Below are 19489 nucleotides of genomic sequence, written 5' to 3' on the forward strand. Positions count from 1 at the left end.
AAAAATTCCAGCAACTGAGAAAATGGTTAGAGTTCGGATCAAAACAATGTTTAGCCGTCAAAAGGGGCTAAAATGAGACCCATTCAACCACGCTCTGCTACCACTTGTTACCGTGTTTTTGTGGTAGTTAGAGGTGAAAGAAGGTGCGGGGTGGTGAACAGGTCTCAAGCTACGAAAGTAAAATTAATTTCAAATTTAACAAGGTTATATTTTCTTTTCAAAATTAAGAAATAACAATTACGGCAGGTACAGAGTAGCAAGGCAACAAAAGGTGCAATTACGGTATTTACAGTATTTGGGCTTCGAGCCCCGAATTCACACTTCTAGAGCAATTAGCCCAACTTTACTCCAAAATAAGTTTTACCAGAGGGGCCGAAAACCCCATTCATGTTCAAGAGCACTTGCTCCAGATTATTACAGAAAAGCCTCCTCGAGGCATACAACACTTAATTTTCAAGAAAGAGCCACACGCTCTCAAACTTTAAGCCTCTCAAAGGCCACACCAAACTCCACCTTCAAGTTGTCCTCTCAGGACATAGACACAGGGGTAACATACCCAACCTACTGAGGTCTATTAAATGAAAAAGGGTAATTACATGACCTCTAAAATAACAGTTTGAGAGGAGGCGATCTGCACTCCTAATGTATTTGTTTCAAAACCTAATTTGGCTCTAGGCCACTGATGCAAGGGCTAATCCCATACTACGGAGGTGACTTTAGAAAAGAAACAAATTTACATAATGTTAAGGAAGAATAGGTTGAGAAAATAAGTTCACCTCAAAACAATATGAGTGGGAGCTCGAGAGGGTCAAGCACTCTCTATCCCAATATGTAGTTTAAAAGATAGAATAGATACAAGTTTCTTTACATTTTAAGGAAGGTTACATAATGGAAAAACTTCGGACCCGCCCCGAGAGTTAAACTGCTGAGCTAGCAAGAAAAGAAGTAATTAATCGGCCATTACCTGGTTGTTGACTGCCGCCGAAGAAAGAGGCGCTTCCCGCCCCCTGCTATGTACTTTACACACGAAAAGATGGAACAGAAGTGGCCCGGAGACCCTAAAATCAGCAGTTTATATACTCTCGCGGAAGGTTCGAGGCGTTTGGGGAATGAGAACACCCTCCCACAAAAACTTTATTGGCTAACCAAGAAAACCCCTACACAATATGAAGAAGAAACACATAATTGGTGGAAAATTAATTCAAGAAATTCGGGATTGGCTAAATTCAAAAGAAGGGGAAAGAAAGGGTTAATATTGCCAACTTAAACAATGACTGAAAGAAATTTAGCAAAGAACAAACTTTTGAAATTAAATTTTCTCCAAAAAAACAGTTCTTTCACTCCGCACTAGGGTGCACTATTGTTGATCTTCAGTAGTGTCCTCTAGAAGAGAAAGTTCACACTTCTTATTACAAGCAAAACAAAAATACGTCGAAAATGACACAGTTCAAAAACTCCAAAATTTCCAGGTAGTGACATCTTCTGAGAAAGTAGAAAATTAATACCGTAGATAAAGTTCAGACTTCCTCCAGCAGAGGAGTTTCAACTGGCGCAAATTTTAAATAAGCGGCATGGAGGTGTACCGCCCGGTACAGTAATAATTCGAACTCGATACTTGCATTATTTACCCATGGGTTAAAGAATATTGTTTTCAAGTTATATCAGTTTATCACACTTGGGTCAGAATTAGAAAGTTGTTTTCGAAGGTTTCGTCTGGAGTGTGGCATTGTATGGAAGTGAAACATGGATGATAACTAGCTCAGAAAGAAAGAATAGAAGCTTTTGAAATGTGATATTACAGAAGAATGTTGAATGTGAGATGGAAAGATCGAATCATTAATGAAGGGATGCTGAATGGAATTGCAGAGAGGAGATCAATGTGGCTAAATTTGACCAGACGAAGAGATAGAATGATAGGACAGATCTTAAGACACCAAGACATGTTCTGTTGGTGTTTTGAGGGAAGTGTAGGCGGTAAGAACGTTACGAGTAGACCAAGGTAGGAATATGACAAGCAGAATTAGAGCAGACGTAGGGTGTAGTAGTTACATAGAAATGAAGAGGTTAGCACAGGATAGGGTGGTGTGGAGAGCTGCACCAAACCAGTCTATGAACTTATGAATCAAACAACAACGTGAACAGAATCAAATGAATCAATTCAGTAAAATGACTAGTACATCCCGTCACTACCCTGGCCCCCCTCGTTGGCTGCAGTCCCTTTGTCTTTTCCCATTGTGAAGTTATTAATTTAATTGGGGGAAAATATGGAGTGCTAGTGAGAGTTCACTTTATGAAGAGCACAGTCTTGTTTTCAAGTAAAATGTGCTTGAAGTGCATCTAAACAAATATTTTTCATGGAAACAGTTTCACTAGAATTAATTAACTGCCATCTGCCATGACACCTCTGGGCATACAAATTGGTCAACTTCAAATATAGGCTGCCATTTTTATGCTATAATTGCTACCAAACAATGTTTTGTTTACTCCGTTTAAACTATTCTACCCTCTGTGCAGTCTTTTTTTTGTGAAGTGATTCTTGTTTCTTGTTCTGATGTTTGTGGGACTTTTTACTACAGTTATTTGAGTCTCCAAAATTTTCCATGAATCTAATGGACATTGTGTGAGAAGAAGTTTGAAAATTGAATTAATATTTCTGATCTCTTGTTTCAGATTGGATTTAGAAGTTGAGCCAATATTTGCATCAATGGCTCTTTATGATGCCAAAGAGAAGAAAAAGCTATCAGAAAACTTCTATTTTGATATGAATCCAGAAAGTCTGAAGAGAATGCTTACCTCGCATATCCCATACAGTGACATTAGTACCCTTAGTCGGTCCTGTGTTTTTGACATTACGTATCCTTCGTCAGATTTGTTTCTAGTCATACGTTTGGAGAAGGTTCTTCAAGGTGATATCAATGATTGTGCTGAGCCTTACATGAAGGATGACAAGGTAAGCCTTGATCATTGGCATTAGTTGAGTCCATATTTTTGATATTCAGTTTTTCTGTATTATATCTTTAGCCTTTATTAGTATTTCTTTGTTCTAGGTAGTTTCTAAACTCTGTAATAGAAAACACTCTCAAGCTTATTTCCATATCTAATGTTGTGTTCTCATTAATTCACTATGTGCTGACTTCAACAGCATACAGGGTTAAACGTTGTCCTTGTGTTCCTTCTGCCGTTAGAACAAATGTTAAATGAATAAAATTCTTTACAGAATTATTCTGTACCAGGATACCTGGAGATCTCTGGAACTTTAGTTAGTCTCTAATTTCTGTTGTAAATTCTATGATTGTCTCTAATTTCTATTGTTTGTTCTATGTTTACTTGAAGATCCACTTTTCCCTTTATATTTTCACTTTCAAGTTTAGAGCCTGAATGCCAGTTTTCTTTGAGTGTTGTGAACTCTGTTAAATGCATTTTTTACTTCATATGTGGTTGCTACCCATCCTGTTTCTTTTGTTGATAGTTCTGGGTAGGGATCTGTCTTTTAGTGTTGGGAAAGTAGATTTTGGCACAAATTTATGTGCTGGATTTGAACTAAAATTTAAAGCAACCAAGGCTTCCGTGTAGTCAAATAGCTTAATATGATGATAGTGGAAACTCTCCTCACATACCACGCAGATAGTGGCGACAGTGCATACTACTGCCATCTAGGGGCTTGAGGAGAACACTAACACAATGAGCTATTTAAACTCTACACATTTGCGTCGTACTGTAACATAATACAGTGAAGTTAGGAGGAGGATGTTGATCTGAAAGAACCAATGATAAGAATAAAACAAATGTGTTATTAAATGAAAATATTCTGTCGTCGTATTATGACTACAGTTCCATAATATCTTCAAAAGCAAATCACTCATGCAATATGTTTTTCAGTTTCATAATTCTAATGTCAAGATTTTTTTCTATTGAATCACTCGTTCTATTCACATGTGCCTTAATAAGGACCTTGAAATACTTGTCTGTCTCTAATTTTATACAGCTGTTACATATACCTTCACAACATTCTTTCATTGATTGAAAAACTGTCAGTTAATTTGCTTCTAATTCCATGTGTGCTTTCCAAAAGAACCAACAAAATCTATTTTCGTATGTTCCTGATGTTTTGGCCAACAACTTCCCGCCCATAGTTGGAAACATGTGCAAATTTCCCATGCTATAATCATTATTATAAGATGACAATATATCCCTACACTCAGCATGGGGAAACTTGCTACATGCCCAGCCAATGCCATAGACTAATGGTCAATTAAGGCCATGGCCGCTTCTTTCCCACTCCTAACCCTTTCCTGTTCCATCATCGCCATAAGACATATCTGCGTCGGTGCGACGCAATACAACTTGTAAAAAGAAATCATAGTCATAATCATTTACTTGATTAAACTCGCACTGTTTAGTGATATTGGCTACAAATTGCACTTCATCACATCATAAGTCAATAGAAAGTTTGCAACATCAGATTCACTATCTGTCATCAGAAACATAAAGCAATTGATTTACGATTACACCTCTTATGGCACTAGAAAATTTTGTTGCATCTGAGGTTAGATTGCTACCTCCTTTTACTTTAATGATAGTGATAAATGTTTTCATTGCAGTCCTGTGTGATTCTACTTGTTAGCAAATAATGGAAAGCATAATCATTGTGTAATTCTGACCACAATAGTTTCAGTGCAGAAATTCCACAAGAAACTAATATCCAGTAAAAGTCTGTTCTAGCAAGAATTTGTACGTACATACATAAATACATACATACATACATACATACATACATACATACATACATACATACATACATACATACATACATACATACATTATGATTATAGACTGTTATGCCTTTCAACGTTCAGTCTGCAAGCCTCTGTTAATTTACTAAACGTCGCCACAATCCTCTATTTGCAACAATTAATAACGGCAAAAAATTTACTCATGATACTTAAAGGATTGTTGTTATATCGGATTTTTGCATAAAAGTCAGGAAAAAGCCGACACACATTACAATCGATATAGATGTTGATTCCCATAGGGAATCTGAAATATTTGTCCTGAATGAGCAAATTAATAATACCAATATAAATGGTCTGTTATTGGACATTATAAATTTTCCAGCTAGCTCATTCTTGGTTGCCAGCGTTTCGCCCTCGTGTGCTAGGGTGGGCTCATCAGTTGGTACCTAGCACACCTACCAATACGCTGGCTAGTGCATACCGTGGAGGCCACTGCGTAGACTAACTGGAGCCACCGGCAGTGCCAATGCACTAAGAGACTTTGTCTCATCACTAAAAATTGATGCCTGCTTGGCCATCAGATGATATAGATGTTGATTCCCATAGGGAATCTGAAATATTTGTCCTGAATGAGCAAATTTATAATACCAATATAACTGGTCTGTTATTGGACATTATAAATTTTCCAGCTAGCTCATTCTTGGTTGCCAGCGTTTCGCCCTCGTGTGCTAGGGTGGGCTCATCAGTTGGTACCTAGCACACCTACCAATACGCTGGCTAGTGCATACCGTGGAGGCCACTGCGTAGGCTAACTGGAGCCACCGGCAGTGCCAATGCACTAAGAGACTTTGTCTCATCACTAAAAATTGATGCCTGCTTGGCCATCAGATGATATAGATGTTGATTCCCATAGGGAATCTGAAATATTTGTCCTGAATGAGCAAATTTATAATACCAATATAAATGGTCCGTTATTGGACATTATAAATTTTCCAGCTAGCTCATTCTTGGTTGCCAGCGTTTCGCCCTCGTGTGCTAGGGTGGGCTCATCAGTTGGTACCTAGCACACCTACCAATACGCTGGCTAGTGCATACCGTGGAGGCCAAGCAGGCATCAATTTTTAGTGATGAGACAAAGTCTCTTAGTGCATTGGCACTGCCGGTGGCTCCAGTTAGCCTACGCAGTGGCCTCCACGGTATGCACTAGCCAGCGTATTGGTAGGTGTGCTAGGTACCAACTGATGAGCCCACCCTAGCACACGAGGGCGAAACGCTGGCAACCAAGAATGAGCTAGCTGGAAAATTTATAATGTCCAATAACGGACCATTTATATTGGTATTATAAATTTGCTCATTCAGGGCAAATATTTCAGATTCCCTATGGGAATCAACATCTATATCATCTGATGGCCAAGCAGGCATCAATTTTTAGTGATGAGACAAAGTCTCTTAGTGCATTGGCACTGCCGGTGGCTCCAGTTAGCCTACGCAGTGGCCTCCACGGTATGCACTAGCCAGCGTATTGGTAGGTGTGCTAGGTACCAACTGATGAGCCCACCCTAGCACACGAGGGCGAAACGCTGGCAACCAAGAATGAGCTAGCTGGAAAATTTATAATGTCCAATAACGGACCATTTATATTGGTATTATAAATTTGCTCATTCAGGACAAATATTTCAGATTCCCTATGGGAATCAACATCTATATCATCTGATGGCCAAGCAGGCATCAATTTTTAGTGATGAGACAAAGTCTCTTAGTGCATTGGCACTGCCGGTGGCTCCAGTTAGCCTACGCAGTGGCCTCCACGGTATGCACTAGCCAGCGTATTGGTAGGTGTGCTAGGTACCAACTGATGAGCCCACCCTAGCACACGAGGGCGAAACGCTGGCAACCAAGAATGAGCTAGCTGGAAAATTTATAATGTCCAATAACGGACCATTTATATTGGTATTACACATTACAATCGGTATGTAACGGCAATCCGTTTGTTCAAAACTTGCATTTTTGCAGATTGCCATATTACGGCGTACTCGTAAGTTATTCTTCTAATTCTGAGATGTGAACACGGATGTTCAATTTCATTCTGAAGAATTGGAGTAGTATCACTCCAGTGCTTCTATGGTAACCTTTTCAGTTTCCTTATTCAGACAGAGTCACCTAACCTAACTTAACCTCATATTTATCATGAAAACATATTTCAACCTTTTTGCTATAAGTTACTCAGGAATAGCCTTTCCGAAATTTAACTAGACGTGAGAAAACACAGTGTAACCTGACAGTGTGCATTCTTCATTAAGGCTATTTCTCGCTTAGCACATCACAAATTCAAACTCCCGATTCACATTGTATTAAAGCTATTTAAAAATACCTCATTTATCACATCTTAAAATGTCATTATTACCGCTCAGTACGATCACATTTTTCCCAGCCCTGAAATTTTTCTTTATCAGCCATTGTGAAGGGAACATGATTTTCAATTCAGATAGTCTCTCCACCACAGGAGGCAGTTCGGGGAAAGGTACACGAAAACGGGAAGTGGCTTTAAATTCCGGAACTTTAGAGAGTAAATTATTTCTTTGGGAAGCAAGCCTTTAGCCTTAGGAAAGTTCAGTTTTGCTCTGGTTGTCGTTGATATTGCTGAATAACCCATTAAGCCTGTTTGTGCTTGTATTTCACTTTCCATTCAGAAGTTAGAAATGTATTCTGTATTGAGTGATGGAGTGAAGGGTAGGGGTAGCAAATATTTTTCGCATGATAGAACGTAATGTTTAGTAATATAATCGTGTGAAGTGACTAGCATGGTGTATATTTGTCTTGTGGTAGCCCCGTTATAGGGACTGAAAAAGTCGTGAAATCATTTATTAATGAAGACAAATCCAGGAAGTAGACAGGCATCCGCATCTTTCATCTTGTAATCTTTCAAGATTGGCGCGTATGTTGAAACTTGCACCGTCGAGTTTTGACTCAAGTCGATTGGAGTGTTATCGCATTCCAGATGATTGTCAAATTAATTTCTCTTGCACATGGCCAAGTTTAACCTCCAAATCGTTGTCTTCCTTGGCTTTAATTTGTTTCCGCGTATAATTTTCTTCCGTGTCACTTCACTCCGAACTCAAGGCTGTCTGTGGATGTGTTTACTGTGACTAAGCAGTCCAATCTCCAAACTTCCAAATAATTTATGGTCGAAGAGTGCAATTCGCAATAATGCACTGATACTTTTACAGGGGCCCACTGCAAATGTTTTTATATTTGTTGTCAGGTGTTTTACACACCTTTTAATACACTGTTTTTATTTAATAAGCACCGTGGAAAAGGTTTTCATATTTGTTCTCTCGCCTTTTTCACGCCCTTTAGTACTCTCAAACCACTCGTACACACACTTCAAGGACAGTGCTTGATCTTCATGAACACATACCACCATCGCATGCGTTGCTTTCGGTGTCTTGCCAAGCTTAAAACAGAACTGTACATTGATCTTTTGGTCGTTCATGTTCATGTTTGCAGTTCAGAACCAAGGCACTAAACACGGCACACACACGATGCTCAACTGAGCAACGTTGAGAGCAGGTGGTCAAAAACCTGCTGCTGCGCAGGTGCAGCGTTGCGTGCTGCCAGTGTTGCCGGATCGACCGTTCTGACTTCATTCACCGAACTTTATTGTCACAGGTTGTATCTAGTTTCAATTTAAGTGATAACAGCACAAACAAGTCCTACCACATTCAGAAATGCCACTACTCTTTCTCAGCTGTTATCGTCCATTCTTTTCCTGATGAACTATATTTCTCCCTTACATATGATTGCTTGGCCTCTCTGAATTCCACAATTCCTACATCAGGACTGAAGATCTGTCTCTGGAGTAGCCCACTCAGTGAGCATGGAAGCAGAAACTGGCTAATTGGGTGCTGTGAGTGTATAGAACAAGAAGAACTGGGCATGATGAGATAAGAGCCCATCTTGAAGACAACAGTGTGTGAAGGTTTAGAGCTTGTCCATAGATTTTTTTTTTTCCCTGTTACTCCCATTATTAATAGTAAGAAGTTTAAAAGCTTACAGTAGTTCCATTCTTTAACGTACAGATATGAGCCTGACTTTGGCAATGTAAGCGACACATAGCCAATGTAATGTAGTCTGCTGTCATGCCTGCCATGTAAAGTGGCGTTGGAAATAGAACCATTCTGGGAAGGGTCGACCTTTCATCGCAACGTTATTTGTTTGCGGAAGCAAAATTACTGTTTGCTTTCTCAAATTGCAAATGCTGATCAGACACCCGTATATTTCGAAATGCCACTAGACAATATGGTTCACATAAAGGGCATTGAAAGCATTACTACCAGGACAGGTGGTAACGAAAAGCGTTGCTACACGGTAATGTTATGCATGTTATATGACGGAGGGGAACTTCCTCCGTATGTGGTTCTGAAAAGAAAAACATTTCTGTAAAGAAATTTGCCATCTGGTATTTTTGTTTGTACCTAAGAATCTAGCTGGTTGAACAGTGAGCTAATTGAGGACTGGGTGAAGTGTGTTTGGCAACGTCACTCGGGAACATTATTGCAGAAGAAGAGCCTTCTTGTTCTCGACAGTTAGTGCAGGCATACTACAGATGCCACAGAGGAATTGATAAGTAAAGGAAAAACTGATATGGCAATAATTCCAGGAGGGCTGACCTCTATGCTACAGCATGTTTGTGTTTGTGTGAACCACCCTTTGCAAGCTGGATTGAAACAGCTTCTACACCGAGTAGATGGCGTCTGTTTGCGATCACACAGTGGTATCAACTAGATGAGTGAAATGCCCCAAAGTGGAATTTCTTTGCAAATGGATGAAGACTGCATGGGATCACATCTCCAATGACTTGGTGAGGAAAAGTTTCAAGAATAATGTTGAATTTCAAATTCTATTGATAGTAGTGACTGTATGGGAAAGTGTCAGCAATCAAAATTTCGATGGTGGTAGTTCTGATGATGTTGAATCGTGATTGATTTGTACATTGAACTAGTCTTATTTCTCATTGTTGTGTTTTTAGTGTTTTTATTACTTTTAAAGTGTTTTAAATGAGCAATTTTATGGCACATTTGCAGAAATTTAAAAATTGATAAGTAAACATGTAATTTATTTCTTACCAAATGTTGTCGTTAGAAATTCAGGTATGCAGGTCTTATTCGGTGTGGCAGGTGGTATTCGGGATTACACGGTATATTTTCCACTGAAGTCTCAGTCTTATTTATGGCTATGGAAGCTGAGATGTTGAAGGTAATGTATGACAATGTTCGGAACAATACTAGGGCGTTTGAGTGTTATGAAAGTTGTTAATTGTGAGGTCATCATTGCTGCAAAGCCTTGTACGCCTAATTATGGTGCTGCCATCGGTTTGATTTTCGAATAACCACATAACTTTGGTGATGTTATTTGAGGATCTGATAACCTCCTGGCTGAGGACTTGATAAACACTACTCTCTTAGGTAACCGTAAGCCTTTATCTTTCCATTTCTGACAGGAGTGGATATTATTTTGGAACAAAAAGCATTTTGAAATACTGTGCACTCCGTATTTTCTTGCTTAGGTATGTTATGCTTAAATTTATGATAATTTTTCAATAAAATTGTGGAAAGAATAATTGAGATTGTGAAAATAAAGATTGCTTTTTCTTTAAAAAATGTGTTTGTGTGTGATTTACATGCAGATCTAGTGATGGTGGTGGTCGTTGTTATTATTTTAAGATGAAGTACAGCTAGGCAACCATCCTCTATTAACACTAATCAGAGGGAAAAAATGGAAGGGGTCAGATACTTTGAAAAATGAAAGTATCAGCCAAAGAAAGGCAAGGGCCATGAAGGGTGTGAAAATAAAAAACTCCTTAGGCCTCAAATGCTCTAATACCATTGGGTTCGGAAAAGCACGAGAGTTGATCAAGGGAGTATGCAGATTTAAAAGAATTAATTATTATGTTTCCTTCTCTACTACACATAAGCTTTTATGCATATGTTCTTTCATTTTTACCTCATTTTAATCATATCATTTTTGTAAGTTAATTCATCCATCTGACACATTTTTTAATATACTAATATTCTTTCAGAGCAGAGATAAAGTACGCTGCAATGCTGTTGCTGCATGTGAAAGACTGGGCAAATATCGGATGCCTTTTGCTTGGACTGCAATTTATGTCATGAACATAATTAATGGAGTTAACAGCCTAGACCGAGATTCTGGAAGTGAAAAGGAAAATTCTGGTTCTTATAGTTTAGGTGAGTTTTGCTACTATCCTTGTTTCTCTCTCTTAATTACTGAAACAACCTCAAAACATGCGAAATTAAACATTATGATAATAAGACGCATCCCCCCCTCCCCACACGAGGCAAATGCTGGGGGTTGTACCTTAATTAAGGGCATGGCCGCTTCCTTCCCACTCCTAGCCCTTTCCTATCCCATCGTCGCCATAAGACCTACCTGTGTTGGTGCGACGTTAAGCCAATTGTAATAATAAATAAGAATACCTAACTAAACAATGCGGTCTCCATTTTTTATTAATGCGTACTATGTTTTGTTTGGGGCCTCCAAAAATCGTAAAAATAGTGGGACATAAAGCCAATGATATTATTTTATTTGTTAGGTATTGTACCCGTCTAAATGGTACCTCAGTTAATTTGAGAAAGCTGGGAATATTTATTACGGAGCATTGCTTACGAGTGCGCGTGTACCAGCTGTGACACAGTTGTGCGAGAGCGAGCCGGCCGAAACTAGGTCAACAGCTGATCGAGGGCGACCAGAGCGCAGTTACGTCATGACACCGGCAGACGACAAAGGGGAGGAGAAATGTTCTCATAAAATCCACTCGTAGCGGTCAAGGACGAGCTATGGCGCAGGTCGATTACCAGCCAATAGAAATTGAGGAAAGTGCTGGAAATATTAGGATTGTTCTGGAACTAAGTCGAAGGAAGTTCTTGGGTAAGAACGTCAGAACAGTTCAAGAGAAATTTTACGAGACGACGGCCAGAACAGTTTTTCAAGAGCACGTCGGACAGTTGTTTCTTACGAGAAGTCGAACCGTGTATTCTCTACGGGAAAGAAGAATATGTTCAGACGACGTGAATACTAGTGTAATCCTTGTAGGGCACGATCATTACATTACTTGAATGCCAGTGTAATTCATTGTTAGCTCAACGCAGTATCCAGCGAGCTTATTACAGTCGTGCATTCTCCCGGGTGGAAAATGTTAAACCGCAGACAGTCAGCGTGCTCATTAAAGCCGATTCTTGCCATAGAAGCTTTAGGAATGTTCCATTGGACATTATGAAAGGAAATCACGATCTCAAGTGGATAGGCGAGAGGAAATCTAACCTTTATTTAATCATCATAATAGTCAGCCCTATTATTTGTCAGCCTAAGGCGTATCGTAACTTAATGAATGTGTTCAGAAGACGAAGCTTATAGTAATAATGGACCTAAAGTACATCGTTGCGCCAAGTTAAGTGTTGTACATAACTTAGTGAGTTATAGCTAGTGTGGATCCCTGTGCTAATAGAATATTTTAGTTTCAGCTATCTCCGAGGAAACCAAGTTGTCGACATGCGGCGATCAAGAGGGAAATCGAGAGATTTTCTGGGACTTTGCTGGAGTAAAAAGAAGACGCTGAATATAGCTACAGTCATGAGGAACTAAATTCCAGAGTGCACGCCAACGCGATGACTTTGTACATCCGTAAACCACCATAGATGAGGCAAGAGACGTTGTCGCCTGAAGCAGCATCCCGACGCCAAGGATTTTCACCGGAAATATGAGTACCCTTGTAAAATTTCTTCTCTTTTAGTAGATGACTAGATTGTATTCTTGCGTAGAGTAAAGTAGTTTCCTTAGTAATTTTGTATGTAATGGTGATGGGAGAGCATTCCTTACTTCGTTGATTTGTAATTTCAATATTGTTCTATCTTTGCATTTTCTTGGAATAATGATAATTTTATTTTTGGACGTGATGATGAATAATCCCAGTTGTTCTCGAGTTGACAAGAGTGAATGATTATGATCTTCGAAAGTGATTTAAGGGAGTAAGGTCTACTAACAATCATAATAATAATAATAATAATAATAATAATAATAATAATAATAAGAGTAAATTAAACTCATAAAAATAGTAAATGAAGATATGATTAAATGTAGGAGTAAACTATAATTAAATCGTAGTTTTAAAACCCTGTTAGTCATGTGTAGTGATTGATGGTAGAAGGGAAAGTGAACGACGAATGTTAGAAATATTCTTCGAGAGAACGATCTAGGAGCCATTATAGGATAATAGTAATAATAATAATGATCAAAATAGTAAAGGTCGGATAATGTAAAAGTTGTTGAGATTCAACTTGTATGGTCATTGTGATAATGGAGTTCGCCATTAATGGACGACATGGGACTACTAGGGTGCATGTCGGGCCTAAACGGTATTATGAGTCACAATGATTGTAATGAATGATTATGGCGATAATGATTTATGAGGATGTACGGATTTAGGGACTATAATAGGTCTATTTCTGGCTCAACCACTGATATGAATAATACACGACTTAATCGTTATTAGATGTTTTCGAGGCTCTTGAGCTCTTATCACTGACGATGGTGATGGTTATTCTTCGAGAGAGAAATTTGGCTTTCTGTATCATCATAACTACAGTCATGAGCGAGTTTTATTCTGGTCAGATGATTATAAGGATCTTCAATAAAACTCAAGAGGAAGACGAGATAAATGACTGGATAATAATAATAATAATAAATATTATAGATTCATTGTGTGATAAAAATGTACTTATAACCAGTTGGTAGAATTGGGTTATTTGGTGTCATTTACTTTTATCATTCCAAGGAAACTTATCTTGTATATTTTTTTTGTGACTGTGATGCATTGTTGTTGTTGTTGTTGATTCCGTGTAGGATCACATGATGCTCTATCCATCCATGAAATGCTAGGTAATTTAGAAAGGTTAAATAGAGTAAGGAAAGAATACAGTCAAGCGTAGTCTACGAGAGAGAGGGAGTTATGCCAAAGAAATTGTAAAAATATTTCCAAACGCTAAAGTGAAGAATTTGTAAAAATATTTCCCAACACTAAAATGAAATTGTAAAGGAATTTTATGATGACAAAATGAGTTAGAGGATTTTTCACAGGTAGAGTGAAATGAATGTTCAAGAAATTTTCTTGAACAAGTAAATGCTGAGTTAATAGTAATTGTTCTTCAAAATGTATGAAATTATTTTACCTGTAAATGACTAAACATGAGTTATAACGGGAAATGACAGCTTTGCTAATTTAGTGATTCATTCGATGTTACAGAGTAAAATCTTAGGTGGAGTTTCATTGGAGAAGCAATGGAATCTAACTCCAGAAGCATGCGAGGACTTACAGTCGTATTCATTTATTCACAAGCCATTAAAGATTGAGATATTCCTTTTATTGCAAAAATCACATTGTATTTAATAATTTTTTTTTTTCTTCCATGCATTTGTCCAGACTGAGTTTCCATTATGTTTTTAATAAACGTTGTTGTTATTTTGCCCTGATTTTCATTTATATTGTGTCACCTATCCAGTCACCAAGGGTCCTGAAAATATAAATTCTATGAAGTTGTCCCTTAATAGCATAATCGGCCCTGCGAACGGTCCACCCTTTTGGGACTCTCGCTCCGCCGACTGAGCGACCCCGGAGAAGGGGACAGTATATTGATAAGTAAAACAATCATTTTCATTGTTGTTGTCACATTTTAAACCTAATTCTCTCCAGAAATTACCTACAGTACACGGAGTGGCCAAAAGTCATGGGAAGACACTGAATGTGATGTTAATAAGGAGTTGCTCCTCCGCAAGCCCGCGGTCACAGTTATAGATGTGTTAAATCCTGATATGATAACTGTAGAGAACAAGCATGAAATATACTAAAAATGAAGGTCTGGCTTTCAACAGCTGCAGTTATCCAAAGAATGCTTCCAATTACTCTGTATTACATTCGGAAGTACAACTCGTAACATATTGTGCCCGTTGCATTTTCGGATGTGTTCCAAAACGGCGCCTAGGAAAGGCGCAAGAGAGTATACAAGAAAGTCTTGACATGTGGATAGAATAGGGGGCCATGATTAACTGGGAACGACTACTTTTCAAAGGCGGTGCAGAACAGAGCAATGTCAGGAGAATTGTTTAAAAAAAACAAGTAAAATAATAGAGATTATTGAAAAAACTTACTTGAAAAACTGAACTCGAGAAGGGAGGAAGCAAATGGCTGTTGCTGCGTCGAAGAAAGGAAATTGTAAAAATTACGCCAGAAGTTTTGAAGAATAACCATTATAATTTAAGAGAAAACGGCAAAATACCTGCAGAAACACTGTGTAAAATATAAATACAGCGGGATATACGATAATTTATTTAAATACGCACACTGATAAACCCGCGGCACAAGATCAGTGATACATCGGAAATCATTAATTGGAAGTCGTAAAAGAAGAAATGGATAGGAGAGAATTACTCCATTAGAAGAAAAATCAAGGAATGAATAATATTTTTAGAGAACAAATAATTTAAATTTGAAGATTTTCGTAAGACAAGACGGAAGATCTTACGCAGATTTAGAGAATTGGTTAACTAGAACACAAGAGAAGACTAATAGAATAATTTAAAAAGAAATATTACTTTAAGAAAAACTTAAAATGAACATTTACTTGTCGACATTATTTAATTATATTGGCGGGTATTCTGAGAAGAAGATGACTTGCTAAGCATCCAGATGGACCAACCTGGAGGGTGATATCATCCAACCAGCTAAACCTACCTAAGCTGAGATGAGGTATCCAACCGAACCTCGAACAATGGCCAATGAACCAGCAATGTGACGAGGAGGAGGAGAGCAACTGACGGCTGATATGATGAAAGACGAGCTAAGTGTTTGTGATAAGTATTATAATTCTTAATTTAGCTAGGCATATGCATTAGAATAGTAGAATAGAGTATTCTAAGAGTATTCTAAGTGTAAATATTTAAGAGTGCAAGTGAAACAGTGAAGTGAAGTGCATTACATTTAAGCTGCTAATACTATATTAAGTTAGTGTATAATTAGATTGATATCTCGTGGAGTATGGCTATGCATGAAATAAGTGAATTACCAAGGTAATTGAGAATATGAGTAGGAAGAAAAGTTATCTAACAGCTGAATGCAAAGAGTGTCATATGATGAATACTATCTACGGATCTCGCGAAACCATTCGGTCAACGATTACGTCACAGGTGGATCTCATGAGAGGAAGTGAAAGATATAGTCGAGTTATTCCTTGTAAAGTAATGTTGTTAAATGCACGAACGCAGTATTTAAGGTTAAGCATCGTCATTTTGGAAGATAATTGATCTATTTAAAGGAGTATTTCTGTAAAGAAGAATGTTACGTCTTAGTAATTGCATTTATTATGGAGGTTACGAATGATGAGAAATGGTATTGAGAAAGATGAAATGGAATTAATGGAAGGTTTTATAATGAAGAAAGGAGAGATATGAGTTAATTTGAGTATGATAATGTGTGTTATGGTAATTATGAGACGTATATATGGGTGGTAGATGCTAAATATGAATATATTGGATCAGTTAGACGATGCAAGCACAAGGAAAGATATACACCATGGGAGTGACATAAAATAAGGTATGGATGGTGAATATTCACATATAGTTGAGATTTGAGAGGTGGTGTAACGTCAAGTACAGCTGTTAATATTAAAATATATGTATCTTATGACGTATTCTCATAACATATGCAAAGTGAAAGGTGTGTTAAGCCAATATAGATAGTAGAAGCGTCGCAAATAAATAGTCACAGAGACTTACAGTAATTGAAAATCTTCCACCTTTTTGATACTTTTTATTTGCCTTTTAGCAAATTAATTAATTATAAACAGTACATGTTTCGTTCTCACTTGAGAACATCTTCAGCTGTTGTTAAGCTTAGGTGAATTGCTAAGTTTCTGAGTACATTATTTTCAGGTACATTGTTCCTCTTAAAAACTATTTGAATATAAATTAAATGATGTTAAAACAATGTGGGGGTTAATGGGTTGATGAAATGAGACAGGATGAATACATAGTTAGCAAAGCAAAAAAGCAGTCACCTCCGTACAGGCCATGAAGGCCCTTGGAGGAGTGGAAGGTAAAGGCTTCCACCATTGTTAACCTCGGCACGTGATGGGGTAGAGTAGTTAGCTTTACACCCGGCCGCCTTTGCCCCCCAGGATTTAACCTGGTACTCATTTGTGGTGTAGGCTGAGTGAACCTCAGGGCCATATGCACCTCCGGAAGTGGAAATCTCTTTTCTTAAATGTTACGACTTCCTGACGGGGATTCGAACCCACGTCCTTCCGGGCGAACCGAGCACGCCTTTACCGCCTCGGCCAGGCAGCCCCTCAATACATAGTTAGCCTACTTAAAAATCTATATCTATTCATTGGAATAGTTGTTAAAAGTTTCAACTCTGTTACACTAAAATATCTGTTTGTCTTCCAGTTAAAAGGTTTTTAAAAAATGATTGACTTCTTGACACTGTTCTAATTATTGTTGAATGTTCATTTCTTTCACTCCTTCCAGGTTGGCTGTTATTTATTTTGAGCTTGCTTAATGTGCCCTAAATTGAGTCTAATGCAGAAATATGAGGCTGATTGCCGTTCATTTTTTGAGAAGGGAGCTTTGTCTCAATTTCTTACTGTTGTTCAACTCCAGTTCTACCGTGACTCTGGAGGACCTACGTTTGAAGCTGCTTTACGTCTTGTATAATAATGTATTATTAATACATGTAATAATGTAATAAATATGTAATAATAATGCAGGTGAAATAAAATCAGAAAATACCTGAAAAAAATAAAACATTTAATAGCAGATTATAAAAGATATCATTTACTTAAAGACAGAATGATATGTTTCAGTCTTGAAAGACCATCATTACATTCTACTAAATCACATGTTTAATTTTATTATTTTTATTTGTTTATATTTTAGTTACTGCTCAGTGAATATCATGAATAAGTCATATTTGTGTTAAAATTCCGTGAAATCATTTTAATAATAATTGTTGAATTGACACCATCAAGCTTAACATTGACCGAATTATTGCCAGCAAACGTCAACAGGGCTCAGGAAATCAGTGAACATAAATGAGTCGCATTTAGGCAACTTGTTTTTTCTTTTGCAGAGGAAGCAAAACCACGATGACCAAGGTGTTGACATTTGCTTAGCGGAATCTTTACTTTATCACGCCTTTGTTTTGTCAACTACATTACTCTTCATTTATTACATCATGTATATTGAACATGTCAGAATTTTATTCTTCGTTAAATATTTGGTTAATGTTGTAGTATTTATGTAGCCTACAATTCTATGGCTGTGGAAATAGGGAGAAATTGAAGGAACTAACTAGGAAATTGAATCTAGCAGTGAAGTTGATGCAAGTTTGATGAACTGATATAACCTGAAAACAATATCCTCTCACCCATGGGTAAATAATGCAAGTATTGTGCTCGAATTATTATTATTATTATTATTATTATTATTATTATTATTATTATTATTATTGTTATTTTTCGATTATGATTATTATGACTTGTGATGTACATCCACTTACTAATATCATTATTAGTTTACGATCGCGTTATTTGTGAGGTTATATCTTGAAACATTTGTTGCATATAGATATTTATATAAGTTTAGTTATTGTAAGAACCTGTAGATAATTTATTATTACCTGTATATATGATTTGTAATCCACTACAGAATTGTGAAACACACTGCAACATCCAGAATAGTACTAGGTAGACAAGAACTCTGTAGAATATCCTGTACATTATATCTAGTCCTTAAGCACTCTGGAATTTATGAGAAAATGTATCTTTCTAGAAGTCTGGCCAGGCACATGTATAAAGAGGTGGTCTTGATGGTAGAGATGAGTTATTGTTTAGTAAGAGTTATGGTTTAACAGGAGTATACTTGTGACCTCGTGTTGTGTTGAATCGACATGCTGTTAGCAGTCAACTGTTTCAACTGTGTTTTAAGGTTGCAATCTCCATGTAGCATGTGGTTAGTGCTAGGCAGTTGTTAAAATGGCATTTTGTTGATGTGTGTATTTTGTTTGTGACAGCAGTTGATTAGGGTATGTGTATGTTTATGCAAAGTTAAGATTAAATAAATAAGTGTACCAACTGACGGCATTTTATGTGCGTCCTGGTGGATATATTAAAGTCAGCTAAGAATAATATGATGACAAGCATAATTGGCAGTCATACAAATTTTAGTGAAAAGTGGAAGGGTATCTATAGGTAGGCCTACTTTAAGGCAGAAACAGGTTCTAAGAAGGACATTCCAGGAATCGTTACTGAACAAGGGGAGTGTGTCTGCAAGGATCTTCAAAAGGCAGAAGTATTCAGTCAGCAATATGTAAAGATTTTTGGTTACAAGGATAATGTCCAGATAGAGGAGGTGACTAATACCTGCGATAACAACGACATTTACAATAATATACAAAAGTTGAAAACTAGAAAAACAATTGGAATTGATAAGATTTCTGGGGATATACTGTAGTACCATATATTTGATTATTGTTTGCATGAAGAAGCTATACTGAATGAATGGAGAATTCCTATAGTAGCCCCTGTGTATAAAAGAAAGGGTGATAGACATAGAGCTGAATTACAGGCCAGTCAGTGTGACATGCATTGTATGTAAGCTTAGGGAAAGCATTCTTTCTGATTATATTA

The 19489-nt window shown here is 37.4% G+C and overlaps 1 protein-coding gene across 1 annotated transcript in view; it reads left to right on the forward strand.

Annotated features, from left to right (window-relative positions):
• Positions 1–19489, forward strand: part of Zir (Zizimin-related) — a 541699-nt gene that overhangs the window by 97999 nt on the left and 424211 nt on the right. The window contains exons 7-8 of the mRNA XM_067141133.2: positions 2671–2950; positions 10813–10981. Of these exons, the coding sequence (XP_066997234.1) occupies positions 2671–2950; positions 10813–10981 (449 nt within the window). The remainder of the gene's footprint in view (positions 1–2670; positions 2951–10812; positions 10982–19489) is intronic.

The sequence above is a fragment of the Anabrus simplex genome, chromosome 2 (assembly GCF_040414725.1).
Source record: "Anabrus simplex isolate iqAnaSimp1 chromosome 2, ASM4041472v1, whole genome shotgun sequence".
NCBI classification, from domain to species: Eukaryota; Metazoa; Arthropoda; class Insecta; order Orthoptera; family Tettigoniidae; genus Anabrus; species Anabrus simplex.